The sequence below is a fragment of the Dichotomopilus funicola genome, assembly GCF_033296635.1.
Source record: "Dichotomopilus funicola strain CBS 141.50 unplaced genomic scaffold C8A04scaffold_62, whole genome shotgun sequence".
Taxonomy (NCBI): Eukaryota; Fungi; Ascomycota; class Sordariomycetes; order Sordariales; family Chaetomiaceae; genus Dichotomopilus; species Dichotomopilus funicola.
Window position 1 is genome coordinate 95,453 of NW_026944083.1, and position 22,141 is coordinate 117,593.

Here is a 22,141-nt window from a genome sequence, read left to right on the forward strand (position 1 = left end):
GAATCGATGTTTATCACACAGAAGAGGGAGGGCGTCGGCTTGGGCGTTATTTGGCTGGGACGGCTGTACACTTGAAATGTGTTGGCTCCCCCTCAAACGCCTGCGGCAGCCCAAGTTTGCCCAATTTTGCACACTGTGAGCACCTCGGATCTTGTTGGTACCTTCCGGCTCGCGTCGATACCAACCTCGTCGATCCTAGCACCAAAATCCCTCGGCGGTTCTCTGAGTGCTTCATCGCCGAGGCATCATCGGATCGGGATGTGTTCCGGAAGCGACGTCTGAATATCGTTGGACCAGCAACCGGTCCACGAGAAATCCGGATGCTCGGCCACTGGCCCTGATTTTATGGCTCGCCGGCTCCATACCGTTGAGCCTGGTGTATGTGTATGTCTCCTTCAAGCGGCCGGCCTTAGACCTCTTCACGCTGGCCGTTGCGCCCGAACTGGCGTCGATGCCGATTCCGAAAATGACTTATCGCCCACACTCTCAACGTCATTCAAGTGGTGTTCGTTCGAACCGCCCTCTATCTGCAACCCCTGGCTACCAATCCGCTCCCTGGCCATCCGCCGGGTCTCCTCGGCCCGCATTTCATCCGGCACATACATAAACGAGATTTCCGGATTCTCCTCCACCAATTGGATCCCCCACCGGCGGAACAATCCCTCAATCGGCTTCTTCAGCGACGGACTGCACGCCGCGAGGATCGACGCAAACTGTTCCGTGACCGTCCACGTGGCAATCGACAGGGACAGCGCCCAATCCCCCAGCCCAGACCGGGACCACTCTTCGATGAGCACGACCTTCATGACCGACGCGACGGTGACGAACAGGCCGATGCCTGTGAGGCTGCAGATGAGGATGCGCTCGCGCAGCGGGCGGCGCAGATTCCACAGCAGGAACATGGGCACCACGGACAGCACGAGGTCGGTGAGGATATTGGCGCCCGAGCAGAGGTTGGAGACGATGCTGTCGATGCGGCCGCCGGGGCAGCGGGCCGGGATGTGGAGGTCCCAGGCACCAGGCTTAGGGTCGCATTTGAGGAAGCTGTAAAGCGTATTGGCGAGGCCGAAGGAGACTAGGATCGCGATGAGGGTGTACAGGCCGATTCGCCAACCGCGTTTCAGGGGTAGGCGGAGGAAGGAGAGGACGATGGAGGTTTTGATGAGGGTCATGGAAAGTGACCAGACGGGGATGGCGAAGTAGGAGAGCGTGACGGTGTAGAAGGTTTCGTCCCAGGAGATGTCGGTTGGTTCAAAGTACAGGCCGCGTGCAAGCAGGGCCCAGTCGGTGATGGCAGAGGCCTAATAAAACAACGCGAACGAGTCAGATACACCGACCGGAGCGGCCGACAGGTGTTTTGTAGTTAGAGGAGGGTCATTTTCTGGGTGTCTTTACCAAGCCGGCGACGATGAAACCGTCGTCCAGACCAAAGCGCCATTCCGGCCATATCCTTACGTAGATGCGAGCAAAAAAGGGAACCAGGGTGAGCGCAAGCAAAGGAATCGTGGTGCTAACGTGGATGAGGCTAATATACGGGACACGGTCGTTGATGTGGAATAAGGGCGTTGTCGGCGTGAAATTGAGGGGCAATGTGAAGTTGTCCATACTTCTCAGCGTGAGATGCAGGAAACGGTTCACGAAATCGATCTGCCAAACCTCGAAGACAGAAACAAACCAAGGACGACAAGTGACGGACAGAAAAAGAAAAATAAGCGAACCAAAATCGACAACCAGACAGATTGGGAAAGTTAAACGAGCGGCAACAACCAGCCGAAAGCAACATCGACACAGACACAGGCCGACCCGGCGATTCCTCCGCTTTGAATCGTCATCTCGCACGCACTCCCCACCCAGCATGGAAACCGGTGAGCCAGCCCACCCGGACGCTGGATACTAGTGTACGTAAAGGAGCCGGGGGGAATTCCGCGGCATCGTTTCCTTTCCCAGTCAAGTCCCAGGCGCCGCCTCGCCGGGCCCAAAATCGCGGGGGAAAGGGGTGTGGAAGACCCCGGCTTGGCGCCCGTTGCGCTTCGGTGGCAGGGGTGGGGCGTTCTTTCCGCTCGCTTAGGAATGCTGGCAGCCAAAAACGTTCACCTTTGGATGCCGGCATTCGAGATCGGGACTGGTCGTTTTTCCAGGCTGCGATGAGAGAGGCGCGCATCCAAACGCGCATTTTGCCAACTCGTAACGAATAATTCCCCACTGTATCATTGTTACCTTCCAATAGCAGAGAGTCAAGGCAGCCGTCCCAAAGTTTCGATGCTCTGACTAGGAAATAGGCTGACACAGTCGACACTCACTAGTTAGTTAGTTAATTCACGAAGTAGTGTAGGAGGAAGTGGAAAGCTGACGTCCTCTGCTTAAATTATTCCTGTCTCAGAAGCTGCCGAAACATGCGGCACCCTGGCGTTCGTGAAGCGCGTCATGCGCCTGTCAAAATCCAGCTGAAAGACCCTCGTCCGTCGAGAAGAGGACTTTATGAAATGTTATGCATGGGCTCTCCCACGTGTTTGCCGGACCACACTTGCTGCTCAGCCCGGCAAGCCGAACCACGCACGGGGTTTTGCATGAGAACTCATTAAAACAGGTGCCAAGAAAACAGCCCTCGGCTCGCAGCTTCCGAGAATATATTGGTTCCTGGTCCCTGGTAGGGAATGACCAATTAATCCAACGGGAAGGAGCCGAGGGAGCGAAGACCGCTGGCCTGGACCTCTTGTTTCTTTTGTCTTTCTCAAACATTTCGAGGAACATCTCCACCCCTGTCTCGGTCGGGTACGCAGCCCACATGAGGTCCACCCATCACGGTTCAACGCCTTTTTGTGATTTTTCCCAGCCGGCCGGCAAGAACCGAGCCATTTCCCAATCCAGGATGCCATTCGCATGGCCTGTCTCAGGATCCCCCAGGGATTTTTTCCCACGACAAGCCGGGATCCGGCAACTAGCCTCGAAATTTATCCCCGATTTAGCGCTTCACCGGTTCGACCAAGAAGTCTTGACTGTCTTGGAGTTCACCAACAGTGCGGAACGGTCCACAGGTCGTCAGACACCAGACCGGCAGAGCAGCACATATGAACCAATCGATCCGGTGCCTTCCGTCCCTCCCGGCCCGCAGGCTGGGCGAAGCTAACGTTAACTACTGTCGTTCGTCGCTCGAAACATGACCGACGTTGCTTCCTCGTCTCGGCGCGCGTGCGCGCGCGGCCTCGCTCATCTCCGGCCAAGCCCCGCCAAGTTTCACGCCAATACACTCCACACGCTCCATCATTCCGTCCTAGTCCTCTGACGTCTCATACTCGGTTGCCGAAATGGAGTTCGATGATGGAGTTCGATGACGGCGATCGGGGTCGAGATCGAGATCGAGATCGAGGCATGGCAAACGGACGTACTCCATTATCATTTCGCTCCCAGAAAATGTTGCAAAGAGCATTTGTTGGTGTGTACTCGCTTGAACTTTTTGCTAAAAGGGGTAGTCGAGCGGATGATTTTCACCTACCTTCGTTTGGCTCGCACTAACAGGAGGTACAATGATGTTTTTCGGCTTTCAATTATAGCAAGTGCGGCCAGCAGGTTCGCGACTTCCCATGTACACACTGGTCGGTGGATAATCGTGAAAGTGGGCATTCGTGCTCACAGGAGATTTCTTCCTGTGTCGAAAGTTGCCATGCAGGTTTCAAAATGCCGAGAGGAAATGAGGGAAACAAAATGTGGGCTAGTACGGCGGCGTTAAGTATGCCCTGTCCAGGAATGGCCATCTTGCAACTGCTCACAATTACTCGAACACAAGTCCGTTTTAGAATGAGCACCGGTGTTGGAACCGGTATCGTTCGATCTGGGCTCCATTTGTTATTCACTTGTTTTTACCGGCCTTATACTTACTTCCATGATACTTCTACGGACACTACGAGTGAGAAAACGATCTGAGGGTCTGAAAGGGGCCTCAGTCAGTTTCCGGCCACCGTACCCATTGCCTTTTCAACCCCTCCGACAGTTGCTATACCCCTTTTCCCTCTGGCAACCCGCAGATATCACTCGGAAGTCCGTTTTTTTGCTACTCTTCTTCGGGTTCGAAAAGTACACCAATGCGGCCATAATGGAGGGACAGAGGCATGCACATGGAATCGTTTTGGTCCCTGCCTGCATTTGCACGTTGAGGCCGCTGTAGGCCTCCATGCACCAACCGTGCATCGATGGCTTGAGACTCGGCATTTATCGCCTTTTCAAGACAACCCAGCCTTCTTCCAGCAGGTCTAACAACCTTAGTGTGATCACACCAAATCTTTTCTGACGCAACCAGGAAGTCATCACAAGGCTAACGCAACTCCCTGGCTGCAGCTGCACCCCGCAATCAAACTTCACAGCTGCAAGCGAAACGCGGGTTGGGTTCAACAGCAGGACATAATCCGGGGAGAATGGACAATGGACACATCATCGTCCTCCATCTTCCAAAGGTTCCGACGTCGATACACCATGTTACCAACGCACGACGCCAGCGACGACATGGGACCTTCATCGGCTGAACGCTCTCGATCCCGCGATGTCGATGTCGATGTCGATGACGATGACCACCCCCGATCCAAACGCCCCATCTGGAACTGGCACCGCAACCACTTCGGTGGCGCACTGCTCTTCAACACCGCCGCCTTCATCCTGCCCGCCTTATACGGCACACTGGCCAAGCTCTGGGTCGCCAACATCGATCGGGATCTCGTCGTCACCACAGATGTCTACACCTACATCGGCACCATCGCCGAGGTCCTAAACGAGGGCTTGCCTCGCGCCGCATGGGTCATCATCGGCGACAGCGCATCCAGGACCTGGACGCAACGGCTCGGTCTGACGCACACCCTCCTCCTCTTCCAATCCGTTCTCGGTCTCATCATGAGCCTCGGTTTTCTCGGGGGCGCGGCCACGTTCGCCAAGGGCTTCGTGCCGATCGAGGTGCGCGATGCCAGTCTCACGTACGTGCGCATCAGCGCCTTCTCCGCGCTTAGTTCCGCTATCGAAACCGCCGTGGCGGCTGCGACCCGCACCCTGGATATGCCGGATGTCCCGCTGGTTATCAGCAGCACCAAGTTTGCCGTGAACATCACGCTGGATTTGTTGATTATCTCGTGGTTCCACGTCGGCAGCCAAAAGCCGACGATCAACATGCAGGCCGGGATCCAGCTCACCTGCAACATGACAGCTGCCCTGGTCGGACTGGGCTACTTCTTCTGGGCCACACGACGGCCCCCTCTCCCACACGGTGATGGTGATGCTCAGCAATCCGAACCCACCAACACCAACAACAGCACCCGCCCGACCCTCCGCGCCCTCCTAATCCTCCTCCGCCCGGGCCTCCTCACCCTAATCGAATCCGCCGTCCGCAACGCCCTCTACCTCTGGCTGGTAACCACCATCGTAGCCCTCGGCACAACCTACGCCACAGCCTGGGGCATCTTCAACACCATCCGCTGGGGTCTCGTCATGATACCCGTACAAGCTCTCGAAGCCACTTCCCTTGTCTTCGTCGGCCACCGCTGGGGCGCCTGGCGACGCAGCATTGGCACGACCACCCGCAAGCCCGGCCGTGTGGCGTTCCGCGGTACCATCTTCCGGATCGTGCAGCCCGCACTGTTGGCGGCGGGTATTGCCGTTGCTATTGAGGTTCCCGTGGCGATTGCCCTGTCGCTGCGCGGGGCCCGGTCGTTTGCGCGGTATCTGAGCGATTCGGATGAGGTGGCTGAGGTGACTGCGTATATGTGGCGGACGATTGATTGGTGTTATATCTTCTATGCGGCCTCGACGCAGCTGGCGACGGTGGTGCTGGCGACGCGGCCGAAGTGGTATTTGTATCAGAGTTTGGCGAGTAATTTGCTGTACGTGCTGCCATGGGCGGTGGTGTGTCAGGTGGGGAGGTTAGATACGGGGAATGCGTGGACGTATCATAGTTTGGTGTTTGGGGGGAGTTTGGTGTTTAGTTTTGTGGATATTTTGGTTGTGGATGGGTTGTGGGTGTGGAGTTTGATGACGGGCAGGGCGAGGTTGGAGAGGGTGCGGCAGGCTTGAGGGAAGTATGTAGGTAGCTTTACCCAGCATTCGGGGAGATCAGGTACTCGGAAAGATAATCAGATGTAAAGATACACAACCGTGAAGCCAATGATGTAAGGGTACCAACAGTCGACTTTAAGAGCTCGATGGTGAGCCGTAAGGCCCCGGGGGGGCATTACCACCTTGATTTCGCAAACAGTCTACAATACCTTCCTCGGAGGGTAGAATTAGTAACATATAAGCACATTTATCCTATGTTCTACAGTCTATATCGAAATCCGTTTCCGTTAAAGAGGCCCCGACCAGAGGGTCAAGAGTCGTTGGTTAGTATCCTCGAGGTGGGAACCAATTGTGACGGGACTGGGACTTGTAGGGTCCAACAGCTGGGAACTAACCAAATTTCACATCTCGTACATGGAATGATGCTGTCGATTGTTTACCCTCGCAGATCTTATGAACGTACCGTATTTCTTGGGCCTCCTTCTCACCTTCCCTTTCGTATGTTCAATGAAAGTGTGGGCTAAACTTGCGACAGTTTGTTGCGGTTTAGGATGTGGTAGCGAGTTAACTATTATCAGGTACAGTAAATCATAGATCGGGGTCCCAGGGGCCCAAAGCCCAGACATAATCGTCAACATCCCTGTAGACATCTGCCTTCGCGGGCTCATTCTCTCTGTCGTTGAATGGCCAAGCCTTATCCTTATCCCCACCCTCATCTTCGCCATCAATCGGGTTATCAATATGCCGAGCCCGGATTTGTTTCCATTCCATCCCCGGCAAATCACGCCGGATATCAGATTCGATCAACGGCGAGCTCTCCATTTCCTCGTACTCGACATCGTGCCCCCTCCTCACTACCACCATCAGTTCCTTCTTTTGTTCGTCCCCAGCCAGTAGTTCGCGGTCTTCTAAGAACACGTGCTCCGGTAAGTTCGGGGAAAGGGGCGCTTTCTGTTCGAATTTCGCCCGCCTACTCGGGTCAAGGATAGAACCGCACTGGGCTGGCTCCTTGGCCCGGTAGACTGTCACCGAAGGGTTGGAAGCTGCCCCGTCACGACTTTCCATGATTTTTTGCCACTGCGCTGGTTGGGGCTTCCTCCAGTAATTCGTTTGATACTCCCAGAAGCCCAGCAGGTGTTCTGCTGACCGGAACCCGAGCATTGCTGAGCTGTAGCTAATGTAACGTAGGGTTTTCCATCCATTACCGTCCTTAATAAGACGGTTGAGTGAACCATAACTGATGTGATCCACAAAGCCGCCGAGGATAGTAAGCTGGTCAAGCTGTAGACCAGGAAGCAGCTTGAGAACACAGACAAGGGGATAATAGCCCTCATCCTCGGGGTAGTTCAATAGAAGAGTGTCGCCGCGCACTCTCATATAGCGTAATTTTGAGAGAGTGTCGACAGAAAGGGCAGAAAGCTTATCGAGCATTGTCTCGATGGTCTCGAAGCAGAATAGGACGTGGCGAAGCCATGAGTCGCCAATCTCGAGGTACGCTCGACGACATGTGCTAAGCAGTGCGAGGCCGTTCGGCGCAGGTTTGATATTCACCCTTCCGATACGGCTAGCTGGAGTCTTTCCGAAAGTAAATCTGGTAGAGGAGAAGAGCTGAGTCCAGATGCAGTCTCGAATCTCCTGTGGCAGTCTATGGAAAAGCGAGCTTTCTGTTTGCGGATTGAGTTTCGCATTCTGTTGCGGGTCCTCGCCGTCTTCCTGCTCGGGGAATTCATTCCTTTGCTCGGGTTTTTTGGTCATCTTGATGGTAACGCTTAAACGTTGTAATACTGGTCGTGAATCGTGGTCTCCTCAATTTGAAGCGGTGCTGAATGAACGGCAGGATGCTGGCTCAGAACAGCCAACGGCTTGAGGGGTTGGCTCACAGCTAACCACGTGCACTTTCTTATTGGTGGTACAATTACAGTCCTAGCCACCGTATGATGCAAGCTTGCCTTCCTAGTGTGGCGGCTGGGTGCACTTTTGCTGCTTGATAGAGGCTACCTAACTAACTTAATTATTCTTGGCCCTTGGAATATGCGGACACAAGCATTTCCATAAAAGTGTATTCCATGATGTGGGAGCGTGATGAGGCGTGGAGTGTAATGATCGGCGAGTACAAAAAAAAGGCTTCAGTAAGGTACCTACCTCTTAATTAATTGGTCGAATAGGTGATTTCATTCAACTCGGTGTATCTAGGTGGAATGTTTCAAACAGGTGTTTTCTGGAGGGTTATTGTTTCGCTTCCGAGTTATTATTTACCTCAGTAATTATGTAGTTATGTTACCGGTTAGTATTAGCTCCATGAGAAGCGCTAAATCAAGCTTTTGGCCAAGGGCGAATCGACGTCACACTCAACTTCAGTCTCCACATTCACTCAGCTCCAACTTCTCAACTCACAGAGATCTCCTTAACATCCCCACTAGCTCAACTACCACCATAAGTACATTCTAGTCTTTGAATTCCCGATAACAACTTCCGCGCACCGGCCACAATGCCGGACTCCCTCACAATTCAGCTGGTCAACCAGACCACCTCCTCCAACGTCCACGCCTTCATCACGGGCCTCGCCATTCAGCACAACATGGCCCGCGTCTTCCTCCAAGCCGACGGCAAAGGTCTTTACTTCCCAGAATCACCTCCCCCAGATCAAATCCTACAACCACTCACTCAAGATTGCGCTATCCCCCTCGGCGCGCCAGGCAACTCCGTCACCGTGACCATCCCGCAAATGGCCGGCGCGCGCCTCTGGTTCAGCGCTGAAAAACAACTGACCTTTTTGCGCAACCCGGGCGGGCCAGGCGGCGGCGCAGCCCTCGTCGAACCGTCGGTGTTAAACCCGAGCGATCCAAACGCCGATGTGGATTTTGCGTTCTGCGAGTTCACGCTCAACAACGACCAGTTGTTCGCAAATATCAGCTACGTTGACTTTGTGCCGCGCCTACCCATTGCGTTGACTCTACAGACCCGCGGCGGCGCGGTACAACACGTCAGTGGGATGGCGCCAGACGGGCTGGAACGGGTGTGTCGCGGTCTGCGGGAACAAGCAGCAGCGGATGGCTGGCCATGGGATAAGTTAATCGTGCAGAAGCAAGACGGCCAGCCACCGTTACGGGTCCTCAGCCCAACGCACGGCGCGACAACGGGTGCCAACTTCGACGGATACTTTGAGCCCCTGGTCGAAGCAGCATGGCAGAAGTACCGCCAACAACAACAACAACAACCATCCCCTCAACAGCAACAACCTCCCCCAAAGCACCACCGCTTCCGTCTCCCCCTCATGGGCCGCGGTCCCTCCCCCCCACCACCAACTCCTCCCCAAGCCCCCACCTCCACCCCCTTGCAAATCAACACCCAAGCCGGCCCGGGCATCCTCACCGGCACAGTCTCAACCGACGCTGACGCCGGCCCGGACGCCCCCCTCCTAATCGGCACAGAACCCTTCACCCGCCCCACCACCGCCGACATCCTCGGCTGCAACAGCGGGCCCTTCGCCACGGGCCACCCAGACCCATCCCGAGCAGCCACCCGTGCAGCCATCATCCCCCGGCTTGCGGCGGCTTTCCAGCGTGGTGCGATCTGCGTGACGACGGAACATCCTTCGGCGCCGGAAACGTTCTATCCACCCGGAGGAGAGGCGAGGAGTAATCACTACTGTCGCGTGGTGCACGAGTGTAATTTGGATGGGAAGGGGTACGCGTTTGCGTATGATGATGTGCAGCCGGATGGGGGGGCGGATCAGAGTGGGAAGGTGAATGCCGGGGATCCGGCGGTGTTGATTGTTGCGGTTGGGGGAGGAGGGGCGTATGTCGGTGATCGGATGCCTTGATATCGGATGGGTTGGTTCTTGTAATTAGTTACTTTATTTGTATGGTGCTTTCTGTGCAGAGAATGCTTTGGGTAAACTGGTATTCATCGCTGTTACTTCTTTCGGCCGTTTAGATCCTCCGTCGAGCCACTATCAAAAATCCGCGGATGATTTGAGAAAGACCGCCAAATTTTCCTCTTCGTCCCTATTTTCACTACTCCATCCCCCCAGCCTAACTGCCCTCCTCGTCGCTGTTTTCATCCCCTTCGTCTTCGTCTTCGTCAAAACTCTGCTCTTCATCATCCTCTTCCTCTTCGTCGTCGTCCTCTTCATCTTGAGGCTCCTCTGCAAACCGGGTTAGCTATCATCTCTACAATTATCACGCAGTTAACGGGGGAAGGGTTTCCTCACCATCCTTCAACCAGTCTCGGTCAATTGCATCGATTGCCCGCGCAAGAGCCATGTCAAGGCTCTCAAGGTTTGTCGAGCATGTCCACTCGTTCACCCGCGAGTCGACCCCAGGCTGACCAGGCCAAAACAACACCGGCCTCGGCACACCGGGTGGTGCTCGTGCTGCCGGGTGCGACGGAAGCCTCATGGCAAGGGTTCGGAGCCGTAGGTCGGGTATCCTGCGGAGAGCAGATAGAAAACGTTCCCAGGGACTAATCTTGGAGGCTGCTGGGTCGAAGGCGTCGACGACGTCCCGATCATGGCGCTTCAGACATACTCTGTTTAGGTGCAGCGTCGTCAAGGTTGGAGCGAAGCGTCTGACAACACTCACGAGTAGTTTGTCTGCAATCGTGAGGTCTCCGAGGTCCAACCGCTCGAGTTTCGTCAAGGGGATAGGCGGTGTTTCGAAAGAAGCGAGGGAAATTTGGTCGTCCGGGTGAGCCAACCAGTTGAGTACCTCGAAGGATTCATGGAGACCCCGCTTGCGGGCAAAATTTAACCGTAGCCAGGTCAAATTGGGCGCCAGCGACAAGTACTTCTGGTACATGAACGGCCTGGAGGGGGACACGCGGGATGAATCCAGCATGAGGTGGAGAATCAACAAGTTTGAAAGGACTCCGGAGACGGCAGGTTCAAGGCTTGTGGGGATGTAGAACGCGCCGTCGTGGAGCCCCGCACTCGCGACGTGATATGCAGTGTCTCGGAGGTTGACCTCGATGCTTTTAGGTCGTGCGTTTACTGCGGCAAGAGCAGCGGTAATGGCGGTGAAAATCCTGCTACCGAAGGTCTCTTCTTCACCGTGCCTCGGGGCGCCGTCAACGGCTGTGTCTGTTGATTCCTCCAGTGCGCGGGTGCCCCAGCTTCGCCATTTGCTGTGCTCTCCATCGCGCCAGCGGCTCATCGAATTGAAGTTGCGAATGTCGATTATCTCCAGCCCGGTCAGGTTAGAGAAGGCTTCCGCTAGCATGTCTCGGAGCCCCCCGGTGGTCATCAGGTGATTGAGCTCGGCATGAGCCAGCGCCTGGCGAGCTTTGACCTCGGCCGTCCTGTCAGCGTCCGCCCCAAACCCATGCGGAGGTCTATCTGCCCGCAGGCGATCAGTCGAGATAATGACATGTCTGAGGAATGGAGACAGAGTTTTGTGCTTGGAGATGTCGATCAAAGCTTGTAGACTGTGGGTAGTCACCATGAACTGCTTCTTTCGAAAGAACTCATGGGCGAAAAAGTTGAAAAGGCCACGCTCAAGGGCTTTGCAACTCAATCGCACATTTCCGACATCGACCGTTGAAATGCGGCGTGTAATCCGGACCAGCACCTCCAGGGGAACTTGGACGAGCCTCGATTCGGACTGTGGGTCCATTGTAGAACGCAGCGCAACTCCTGCGCTCGACATAACGTTGGCGGAAGAATTGGTTGGCGGGCGGGGCAGATCGGCGCAGTTCAATGAAGAAAGAAGAGCATGCGGTCCACTCCGCATTTGTTGAGATGGAAGGGACGTGTTATGCTATTTAAATACAATTTGAGGTACAGACGGAAAGCGCAAGGGGAGGTTGAAGTTCAGGGCTCCTGCTGCCTACCAACGGTTAGGCAGGAAGTGGGTCGAATGATGGTGCACGGAAGCACTGACCAGCAACTGGCACTCGATAGAAACGACGCAACCTGGAAACCCTCTTCCCAAGTTCCCATCTTGCAGGTTTCATTCCTACTTTCCTCGTTTGCAAGGGTATGAAACACTCCAACAAACGGGAAGGGTCATTTTAGAGGTGGACCACGAAGACAGACAAGTTTGTTGTTTTCCCATTTTTGCATCGCCTGGGCCCCTTCGTTAATGAATTAATTAGGTAGACGAATACAGCCAAGCCAACCTGACAACGAATTAACGTACGGAGTAGTTATAGGAAAAACAGTCTGGGGGAGACGACTTGGAATTCCTTAGGTACGTCTTCCACTATTTCTCTGGGGCTCATTACTATGGCAGGGTTTGAACGCTACCCAGGTATTATGGACTACGAGATGGAGGTGCGGTCCAAGGCGAAGTACTCGGTGACGACTTTGTCTCTGGAGGATTCGCCGTGGACGTCCAACTGTACCCGCCGCCTATCTTTCGATGATATTTCGGGTTACTTATACCTTCGCGGGCTTCTCCCTCGTCTCTTCTGGAAGGAGCGGTTCGAATATGATCTCATCTCGGGCTGTTGTGAGGGATTGTTTGATGAGATGCAGAGGAAAGTTGGGAACCGCTACAATTGAACCCCACTCACACGGCCTAGCCAACAAGTTCCCCGCCGATGCGCAGCGTCCATCCCCCATCGATTGGACAGTTATTGTTAAACTCGCATAGCAGCCTGTCACACAAACACTGGAAACAACGCTTCTGTCGCCATATGTAGCCCTACCCACTGCTAAGAACAAAAGCCCTGCCGCTCACCGCTCGCCCGTCAATATTGTGTTTTCCCACCGTTTCTCACGTCCCGTAGTCCGAAAATGGTACCTCCAGCGAAGGAAGCAGCTTCGTCAGGTTGCACATGAGGCGCTGTGGAGACTATCTAGATCGGTTCTTTTATTTCTTTTTTTCAAATAGTATAGGTGCTCGACCTCCAGCGCCTCCTTTCTAAATTAATATGATCATGTTTTCCAACAGACTGGAATCCAGGTCAGGCACCCCGTCTGCATCATAAGAGACACTTGTGGCGGCAATCCGTCCAAACCCGTTCATTTTATTGCGTTTTGCTCTCCCTCTTCCTTGCAACTACCGCTCGTGCTACTTTGGCGCTCGCCTCCACAATCAACTGGTGCTCATGTGAGTGAATGCGCTCCTCAAGCTGGGACAGATCCTCGTCGTCCTGGCACTCAATCTCCTTCACCAAAATCGGCTCGCCCCGGTCCACCTGGGCGATGACATAGTGAACCATGATTCCAGTCTTATTGTTCTCCAATTTGCCCGCCTTGAAATCCTCATACGCGCGCTCAATAGCACCGGCGCCGTCATATTTGCCTTCACGTCAAGATGTCAGTGAACAGGCACGTCATTAAGGGGTTCGTGAGACCCAAAAAGAGTAACGCGATGGGCAGAATTTACCTGGCAATGCCGGATGGAGGTTAATAATCTTAACCCCCGCCGCATCCAACGGATCCAAAAAACTCTTCCCAAACACATACATCCACCCAGCCAGCACCACCAAATCCGGCCGTGTCTCTACACCCCCCTGCAACAACTTCTCCGCCAGCGCTGCATCATACTTATCCCGTGACTCCTGGATCTTGACCGGGTCCTTCTCCCCTTTGGCTTGGAACCCGTGAGAGATCAGGTTGAAGTACTCCCACGGGATGCCGGCGCGCTCGGCACGTGTGGTAGCGAATGCCTTGCCGCGGTTGACGTAGAGGCGGATGATTTTGGAGTCAGCAATTTGGCCGGAGGCGACGGCGTCGATGAGGGCTTGGAAGTTGGAGCCGTTGCCGCTGGCCATCACCACGATCCGACAAGGGTCTGCCATGGCGACTTTGGGGTTTGAATCTTGATGTCTGCGATGTGAGGTGGTGAGACAGTGAACGCGGCGAATGGTTAAAAGAGTGTCTGCGTCGTGTCGTCCTTACGACAACCGATTCAGATAGTCGTCCTGTGACCCTGTATGTAATGATGGCTTTTTTTCAAGTTGTCGTTGATAATGGAGACCAACTGCTCCCCCGTCACCGTGCGCCAATTTGGGGTTCAAAGAAAATGTTTGCGGTGGGGTGCTGACAGGTTTCGGGTTAGGGTTGGCTGCCTTCACCATGAGAGTTTCCGAAATCGGATCGACGGACTAACTTGGGAATAGACTTATAAAACTACGATATGGCTGTTTTTTTGAGGTATTTGTCCGTTTCAGGAACGCTGGTATGATCTCCCGGGATACTTAGCAACCAGCTTACGTTAACTTACTTGCAGTGCTTGAGCCATTGAGAACACCTGCAGATGTAATTATGCCCCAGGAACGTAGGACTGACGAATAGCAAAAAAAGTACTGAGGGCAATCAGAAATGAAGCTTGAAACTCGTATATTAAAAGTAATAATACAAATGAGACTAAAATCAAGCGGCAACAGGCAAAACATCCTGCAAGTCATGGATGGGAAATTAACCCGTCCTAGAAACTGCAGGGGCAATAATTAGGAGAAAGGGGATCAAAAACAAAACACACTGGCCAACCTCATGTGCCGTCTATAAGATCTCCAGATCACACCTCCTCAACAACTCGCCTAGGATAAAGATTGGCCACTAACGCACAACCTTTATCTCAATGGCACACCACATGTGCACTCGTTTGTCGCGTCGTATTATCGTCTGTAAAGGTGTCAGTCCGTCGGCATCAGGAGTCGTCATCACGTTGCTTACCTCGTTATAATCAGGCCCAAGCATCATTATGAGCATCCACCGCACCCTACTGCTGGTAGCCCGACTGCCAGGTTCCGGGTTGTCCCCAGCTTCCAGGGGTCATCGGAGGCGGCGTCTCTCTAAACGACTGCCCTCCCGGGGTCCACGGGCTCGGTTCCGGGCCAGGCGTCGGGAGCCGATCACCCCGGCGGGCCGGTTCTTTTCTCTTCTTGTTTTCGCGGACCGGGCGGCTCATGGGCGGACGCGGTCGGGTACCTGGTGTAGTAGCGCGTGCTTTCCGGGAAACGGATGCGTTGGACTTGGCTACGCGGTAGGGCTTAGGGTTGGTAAACAAGACACGGGTTTCGACCCTCTTCTTGTAGCCGGACGCCCCCACGGCCTCTCGGAGTTCGTCGAGGTCGTCGGCCTCCAAGGGTGGCTCGTTGGGCGTGGCGGGAGTGATGGGGGTGGCCGGGAATGTGAATTCGTGTTCGGACTTGATTTCCATAGCGCGTGTGTCGGCCACGGGCGGCCAGGACTCGCCGATGTCAGTCATGTATTCGTCGTCTGGCTCTGCGTCGCAAAGGAGGAGCTGCGCCGGAGCATTCTGGGCCTCCATGAGGAGGCGTGCCCGTTCTTCGCGTTGATTTTCCGCCTCGGCGACAGTTGTGGTGAGGCCCTCCCCGTCAAAGTTGGTAAGAAGCAACTCGGCGGCTGAGACACGAAGGTCGGGGTTCTCCTGGACCATATCCGCGAAGGTAGGCCAAACTTGGGCGATGGCGACGATGGAACGACGAACATTGCTGTACGAGGCATTTGAGGGGGGTGGGAACTCATCAAACCGGTGATGGATGTCGGCGATGGTGGCGAACAGCGACCATACATCCATTTTGGGGCTTTGGGGGAACTTGCCGCTGGGGTGTGATTCGGGAGCCTGATAGGTCTTGGTGCCGCAGTGGCCCTCGGCTTTGCTGATGTGGACTGCCAATTCAAAATCGGCGAGTTCAAACCGATGGCCGCCTGCCGGGAGAGGGAGGCAAAGGATGTTTTCCGGTTTCACATCCCGGTGGCATAGCCCATAGACGGCGAGATAGTCAAGGGCACAGAGCATCTGAGACATTGTAGACTTGCACAGCTTATCATCGTCTTCCTGTCGCCAGTTCGGGGAGGTGATGATGGACCGGAGGTTTCCGGGGCGTAGCGGTAGGTGTATTTCGATGGTCCCGTTAGGTAGCTCGGCGTGGCCCAACAGCTTGATGATGTTTTCCTAGACCCTGGGTCAGAATCTATTACCCGATGCATTCCCCGAATGGTTGTATTGTATCGAAAAAATTGCTTACGTGTTTTAGCTCCGAAAGAATGTTCACTTCATGCTTAAAGCGATCGCTGATGGGTAGAGCCTCGGCTGGAGTTTTCCGGGCGACTGCTTTGATCGCGAACGCATGGCCGGATTCCTCGTCGACAGCCCGATAGACGGATGCGGAAGCTCCTCTACCAACTTTTTCGCGTAGCGTTCCAGCAGCCTCCCGAAACCTGGGCCCCGTTATGCCCGGGGCATCGCACCGGACCTCGTACCATGGGCGCTTTTGGAGCGGCGGTTCGGTGGGCCAGTCCCGTAGATCCACCTCGTTTTGCCGGCCTCGGGAGTCGCGGTAGCCTGCGATCGCCAAGTCCCGAAGAGCTTCAGGAGAAATGGGCTTCCAGGATACTCGAAAGGTGTATTGCGCAATTGTCAGACCATATTCTACCCCGTAGGTGAGGACACAGTCCCCTTCGACAACTCCAGGTTGCGCACCAATCTGGCGGTGAACGGTGACGGTTTTTGCGCCCTTAGCTTTCACAGAGAGACGCACCACCAAAGTATCCGGGTGCATCTCGAAAGCAACATGCGTCCGGGAAACACTTGACCCTTGGAGGGTCAAGTCACCCTTGCGACCGACTGTTGCGAGAACACGCGATGGAACGGACGTTACATGGAAACCCACTTCGAGTCCCCGAGGGCTCAGGGAGGAGAATGACGAGACATACCGGGAATTTGCAGGAAGATTGAGTGCAGCTTCTGCTTCGCCGTTTGTTGGGATCAAGAGGAAAAGCGTGTCCTTGTGTGCCATCGTGCGACTAAATGAAATTTCAAGTGTGTAAGGCTTAATCACTGAATTATATGGGGAAGCAAGAGGCCGTCAAGTAGGGCAAGTTTGACTTACCAGCCCGCACAAGGAGCAATGGTTTCTCATTTCCGAGATGAACTTAAGAGGACGTTATTATAACAAAATCTGGCCTCCTAGATCAACTCTTCATCTTACCTTTGGGCTTTGGCCGGGCTCATCGGCCGGTGCAGCGTAGCCTACTGAAGTTGCGCAGTCTAGTCCTATGAATATAGGTGTTTCCCCGGTTTGTGAGCTATCCCGGCGGTTGATAAAACAAATCATGCAGCTCGCGTTTGTGGATTTTACTTTCGATACCGCGGTAGAGTCGTACGTTCCTGACGTGCATAATCTGATACACATCATAGGGAAGGAAAAGCCAACGAATTCTCATCCATGCATGGATATGTGCATGTAAAATGGTGGGGGATACAGTGTTCGGCACCCTCATAACGCTCGTAAGACCAGAGTAAAACAGTGTTCGAACACTGGTTGAAGCGCCCAAGAGACAAGGCTGCGGTGGTTCCTGCCAGCTTTCGGCCCGGGAGGCCTGTAGGTTGGCCGATATGCTGCACTGCAACCTCCTTGCACGAGCGCGGCACGGCCAACAACTGGCGCGCGTCAAAACTAACAACTTGTACCCAACTACCCAGTCAACCAATTTCAAGTCTGCCCCTTGTCTCGTACCGCGTTTAGCGCAGTAAATAGCTGCCCATCTTTAGCCCCGTTTCCTAGTTTAGACTTGAGCGTAGTACACATCAGGAGCGAGCCAGACACACACACATCAGCCACTGAACCCAACCGCATTGCCGAAGCTCAATGTCAGGGTTGTAGGTAGTACAAGGGACACGGGAGCAGCGAGGCTCTGCTTGGAGCGTAACACATCCCATCTCATGATCTCAAAGCCCCATCACGAGGTTCAGTCAGCTCAAGGCTCAAATGGCCCCTTAGCCGGCCTGAGCAAGCAAACACTTTCAACAGGTTCGTCCAGTGGTTCTGCTCTGTCTCAATTATGTTGCAGGGCAAACCCATACTCGTCTCGTCCCCAGGCACTTCTAGGGTCCTTCGCTTAGGGAGGTTTAGTAGACAGCTACGAAAAGCCCAGAGGATTTTTCTTGGGTGCCCCCTCCATGACTTGAACTCGCGAAGGGGAGAAAGCGGGCACTGCTCGGTGGTGCCCGCGCCCCCCAAATTGCACCATCCGAGGGGTTGTGCATTTGTCGGATTGGGGGCCTGCCAAGAATTGGTGGCGGAATGGTGGGTTATAAAGAGCCGGGTTGCGATTTGAGAGGGGGGGAGGGGGGCATATGGGTATAAGCTAGACTAGGATTCTTTTTACTTGTCTGTGACGGTGGCTCTGGGTAGTGGCGATGGCTCTAGTAGTGATGATAGCTCTGGAAGCGGCGGCATATGCAAGATGACGAGAAACATCTCGGACAGTTATTTCGTGGGAAAAGACGGAGTGAGCTGATCGGTAGGGCGGTCGTTGAACGATATCATTCACATTTTAATCGTTTTGACGCGGCGCAATGAACCTGGGACGTTTCAACGGGTTGCAAAAGGAGTCGACCCACTACCTAGTGTAGTTGGGACTTTTGCTGCTGAGCTTGACCTATTAACTAGTGGTAAAAGTTTTGTACGACGCGTTACTCGGTTCTTCACGACCCCATGATTTGAAGAGGTTCCGGGGGCATGGAGTTTCCAGAGTAGGAAGCTTTTTAGTTTTGCAACATCACGATACTAGTAATGTGTGTTTGATCGATTGCCGGCCTCCAGGTGTATGCCTTGTGATGGAAGCTTTACTGAGTTCCTACAAAGTAAGGCATGATGGCCTCGAAACTACCTAGGTTGGGCCAGTCATTCTCGGCCACAGCTTGGGCAGACGCGCCACTCTTTCGGCCCGTTCCGAACCCCGACCGCGAAGAGGCCAGTTCCTTCGGAGAGGTTCCGACCGTGGCCGGGGCGTCGGTTGTCGTTGAAACTTTTCGGCTCGGGCCGTCTTACGCGGGAAAAGGGGCCGAACTGTCCACAAAAGACCGGAACGCTCCGATGATTCGTCCGGCATGATTCAGAGAGTACGGATTAACATGCCCAGGTTTCGGTAAAACTGATGCATAAGTACCACTGTCACTCGCCAGGCTGTATCTGAGATTGAGGGACGCTCTGGGCAAGTTTGAGGACCAAATTCATTAGGCTGGTGACTTGGGCATGGTGTCTCATCGGAACGTGGTGGCTGCAGTTTGGGCGCATGGGCCAAGCGCGGAATTGAAAGAGCCTCCCGGGACCGGGCCGGAAGTCGCTGAAGCCGTCGCGTTCGTTCGATGACAAATGAGATGGGAGTTCTCTCCCTTGGGCACGTGTGGGCAAAACCCAGGATGAGCATCCGCATCCGAACTGCAGGAAACAACTTGTTCCCGATTCGACCGCAATTCAGGAGCCTGGAGTCCGAGAAGACCCAGGCGATGAAGGTTAACAATTTTTAGGCAACCACAAAGTTGGAAGGCTGAAGGTCGCTGCAAGAAATGGGAGTCCAGTGGGGCGGGGGTCAAATTTCCATCCTTTGCCCCACTTGAGCCGAGTGCTGTTTCGCTTTGATTGGCTCCGTCGTCCGAACGTCGCATCGTCCAATGATTGGGTAAATTTCAAGACTTTCCGATTTCTATTTTTTGCCCAGCGAAGAGGGGCTCCCACTCGCAAGACCCCCCACACCTCTTTCCAGTGATTCCACACGGGATCATGCATGGGAAATGGCGCCGGGCTGAACGAGGTCGACGAGAGCCGGAGAGACGAAATCTGACCACAGATAGTAACCGTGGACAAAACGTGGCGTGGCCAGGCTTGATGCTCCCTCTGCGCTTCCCGTGCAATACGATGTCTTCGTCAACAACCCTCGTTAGTTAGAACCTAGTTAAAAGCCTCAATGGCTTCTAGACCTTGGCTCGCAGTGGAGGCCAAGCTTTTGGTCGTGTCTCTCACGCGGGAAGAGGCTTGCATTGCGGCTGGGGTGCTGCTGACCAAACAAGGATAGCCGACCTCCGATGGAACGTTGAGTTGTTCGTCTTGGAGAACGGGCTGGGGCCGCTGGTGAATGGCCGCTTCGGCTCCCTGCTCCCCACCCTTGGGCCTGTCAGCTTGTGGCTGCGCCTTACCACGAGGGGATGGTGTTCCGGTGCAGTGGTCCTTCAAGTTCCCCCCAGGGCCTTTCGTCTCGTTCTTCGCCGTTTGATGCAACGGCGGAAGAAATACCAGGCTGGCGCCACTCCAACTGTTTGGCTTGTGGTTTTTCTTCTCCTTCGAATCGAATGAACGACAACAAAAAACTGCTTTTTAGCACCCACTGTGGTCTAACACAATCTTCGACAGCTTCTAAGTCCCAATCGCCTCGCAAGGTGCCTCGGTCATACAGCGCCCCAATTTCCCCGCCTTCGATACCCATCCGACGCGCCCGCGAGACCGAACGACAGCCGCCATGCGGTCGCAATTCTGGCTGTTGAGCGCAGCCGGGAGTTTGGCGGCGGCAGCAGACTGGCCATTTGGACAAGATCTTGACTACCGGGGAGGACATATCGCCCATGCGATACCAAGGGCAACACAGGCGTTAGACCGGGACGACACAAATGGCTGGGCGCCAGAACCCACAGAAGGCCCGTCGGCCGAGCTTGTGCGGAGGAGACAGAATATGCTCAAAATGAGGAGGCAAACTAGCAGCAACACATGGGTAGATGAGCACACGTGTGGATGGCTGGCGGAACAGGATTGTGAGTATTAGCTTTTTTTCATTTTTTTTCATCTTTTTTTTTTCATTTCTTTTCAGATAATTAATTCGCGGCACTGTTGGAACCTCATGCTAACTATCTTCTTCTCACCAGCCGTGGCATTCACTTGCGCATCAAACTACCGCTGTGCGACCGACACTAACGAGGTCGTTGGTTGCACATCAGATGGAGCGGCCAACCCGTTCTTCACAGTCTGTCTCGACTACCAGGCAGTTAAGGCCGGGGCATGTGAGAGCGTAGGGTCTCAGACAGGGTGCTGGTGAGTTTTCCCCCTTTAACCCTTTCACCCCGATTCCAGACTAACACTCCGGGCGTTAGCATGTCATCAACCGCCGCGGAGTGCATCACATATCTCTGGCCCGGCTCCACCATCAAGTCGATGTACCGATGCTACAGCGAGCGAGCCGTCATCACGATGCTCGAAACTCCCTCCGGTCTAAGCGAGACGACCACAACCACCACGAGCAGCACCCGTTCGAAACCCACCACCGCCACCACCGAATCTTCCTCCAGCTCTGCCGCGCCAGGCCAAACCGAATCCGTCGGACCCCCAATCCCTACCAACTCCGGCAACAGCAACAACACGGGCGCCATCGTCGGCGGTGTGGTCGGCGGCGTAGCCGTCCTCGCCCTAATCGCAGGCGGCATCGCCTTCTTCGTCATCCGCTCCCGCAAGAAGGCCAAGGAATCCGGCACTGGCACGGCCTACAGCGCCGTCGCCCCCAACGACAACCAATACCCGCCCGGCGGCCCCGCTAGTCCTATGCCCCCCTCCACCTATGCCGCCTCCTCCATGTCCCCGCCCATGTCCCACGCCGGCGGCTACAACCCCAGCACCTACGGCGGCGGCACCACCCTGCACCCCGACAGCCACTACGCGCCGAGCGTAGCACCGGGACCTCCGACCGGCGCGTACGACGTGCGGAACTCGTATTATGATCCGGCCAAGGCTGCGGCCGACCAGCACGGTGGCCACGGCGTTCCGGTAGCGTATGCGCCGTATGGTGGTGCGGGGGGTCAGCAGCAGCCGTACCCGGGCCATCAGGCGTACAAGCCGCCACCGCATCAACCGCCGATTCAGGAACTGGATAACAGTAATGTGCCGGCTGGGCAGCATGAGAATCCGGTAGAGATGGCGGCTAACTCGCCCACGCAGCGGTGATGATACCATGGGGCAGGAAATAATGATGCGGTGTATGTGGAAAGGCTTGGGGTAGGGAGTAAAGAGGTTGAATTAAGTGAACGGACATGGGATGGCGGACATGTGAAGGACGTGTAAATGGTTTTTTTATGCCTCGAGTTGTTACATATTTACCTGGATTTCGGGGCTATTATCACTGTGTTTAGCTTTGGCGTGCGGATTTCTGGTTGTATCAAGATCTGTTTTTGATCCCTTATGGCGAGATACCTGGGGGAGTTGGGTATGGATGGATAGCAAATGTGTTCCCAATACGAAGTCTGTTCATCAAGCATTTTCTGCCGGTGGATTATCTCCCTTACCAGCATGTCTTTAAGTTCATTATCACGAACCAGTGTCGTCGAACTATTCGTTGCACTCATGCGAGTTTTTATCAAGGTAAGCAAAGAGC

At 54.6% G+C, this 22,141-nt stretch overlaps 8 protein-coding genes across 8 annotated transcripts; 3 read left to right on the forward strand and 5 right to left on the reverse strand.

Annotated features, from left to right (window-relative positions):
• Positions 1-419: 419 nt before the first annotated feature.
• Positions 420-1,605, reverse strand: C8A04DRAFT_14251 (uncharacterized protein; the record flags this gene model as incomplete). The annotated part of the gene is made up of 2 exons (XM_062778023.1): positions 420-1,301; positions 1,396-1,605. 2 exons carry the CDS (start codon positions 1,603-1,605, stop codon positions 420-422), a joined length of 1,092 nt encoding a protein of 363 aa, XP_062634597.1.
• A 2,811-nt stretch (positions 1,606-4,416) lies between these two features.
• C8A04DRAFT_39261 (uncharacterized protein) lies at positions 4,417-6,048 on the forward strand (the record flags this gene model as incomplete). Its single annotated transcript, XM_062784522.1, has 1 exon — positions 4,417-6,048. One exon carries the CDS (start codon positions 4,417-4,419, stop codon positions 6,046-6,048), a length of 1,632 nt encoding a protein of 543 aa, XP_062634598.1.
• Positions 6,049-6,618: 570 nt separating this feature from the next.
• Positions 6,619-7,785, reverse strand: C8A04DRAFT_39262 (uncharacterized protein; the record flags this gene model as incomplete). The annotated part of the gene is made up of 1 exon (XM_062784523.1): positions 6,619-7,785. The coding sequence occupies one exon, from the start codon at positions 7,783-7,785 to the stop codon at positions 6,619-6,621; it is 1,167 nt and encodes a 388-aa protein (XP_062634599.1).
• Positions 7,786-8,518: 733 nt separating this feature from the next.
• C8A04DRAFT_39263 (glycoside hydrolase) lies at positions 8,519-9,853 on the forward strand (the record flags this gene model as incomplete). The annotated part of the gene is made up of 1 exon (XM_062784524.1): positions 8,519-9,853. One exon carries the CDS (start codon positions 8,519-8,521, stop codon positions 9,851-9,853), a length of 1,335 nt encoding a protein of 444 aa, XP_062634600.1.
• Positions 9,854-10,064: 211 nt separating this feature from the next.
• On the reverse strand, positions 10,065-11,675 carry C8A04DRAFT_14246 (uncharacterized protein; the record flags this gene model as incomplete). The annotated part of the gene is made up of 2 exons (XM_062778021.1): positions 10,065-10,159; positions 10,244-11,675. The coding sequence occupies 2 exons, from the start codon at positions 11,673-11,675 to the stop codon at positions 10,065-10,067; spliced, it is 1,527 nt and encodes a 508-aa protein (XP_062634601.1).
• A 1,324-nt stretch (positions 11,676-12,999) lies between these two features.
• Positions 13,000-13,776, reverse strand: C8A04DRAFT_39265 (formyl transferase; the record flags this gene model as incomplete). The annotated part of the gene is made up of 2 exons (XM_062784525.1): positions 13,000-13,277; positions 13,362-13,776. 2 exons carry the CDS (start codon positions 13,774-13,776, stop codon positions 13,000-13,002), a joined length of 693 nt encoding a protein of 230 aa, XP_062634602.1.
• Positions 13,777-15,299: 1,523 nt separating this feature from the next.
• On the reverse strand, positions 15,300-16,743 carry C8A04DRAFT_14267 (kinase-like domain-containing protein; the record flags this gene model as incomplete). The annotated part of the gene is made up of 2 exons (XM_062778029.1): positions 15,300-15,899; positions 15,973-16,743. Coding segments are annotated over 2 exons (1,371 nt in total), but the record flags the coding sequence as incomplete, so codon positions are not given.
• A 3,502-nt stretch (positions 16,744-20,245) lies between these two features.
• On the forward strand, positions 20,246-21,714 carry C8A04DRAFT_39266 (uncharacterized protein; the record flags this gene model as incomplete). The annotated part of the gene is made up of 3 exons (XM_062784526.1): positions 20,246-20,534; positions 20,646-20,811; positions 20,871-21,714. The coding sequence occupies 3 exons, from the start codon at positions 20,246-20,248 to the stop codon at positions 21,712-21,714; spliced, it is 1,299 nt and encodes a 432-aa protein (XP_062634604.1).
• Between the last annotated feature and the right edge of the window lie 427 nt (positions 21,715-22,141).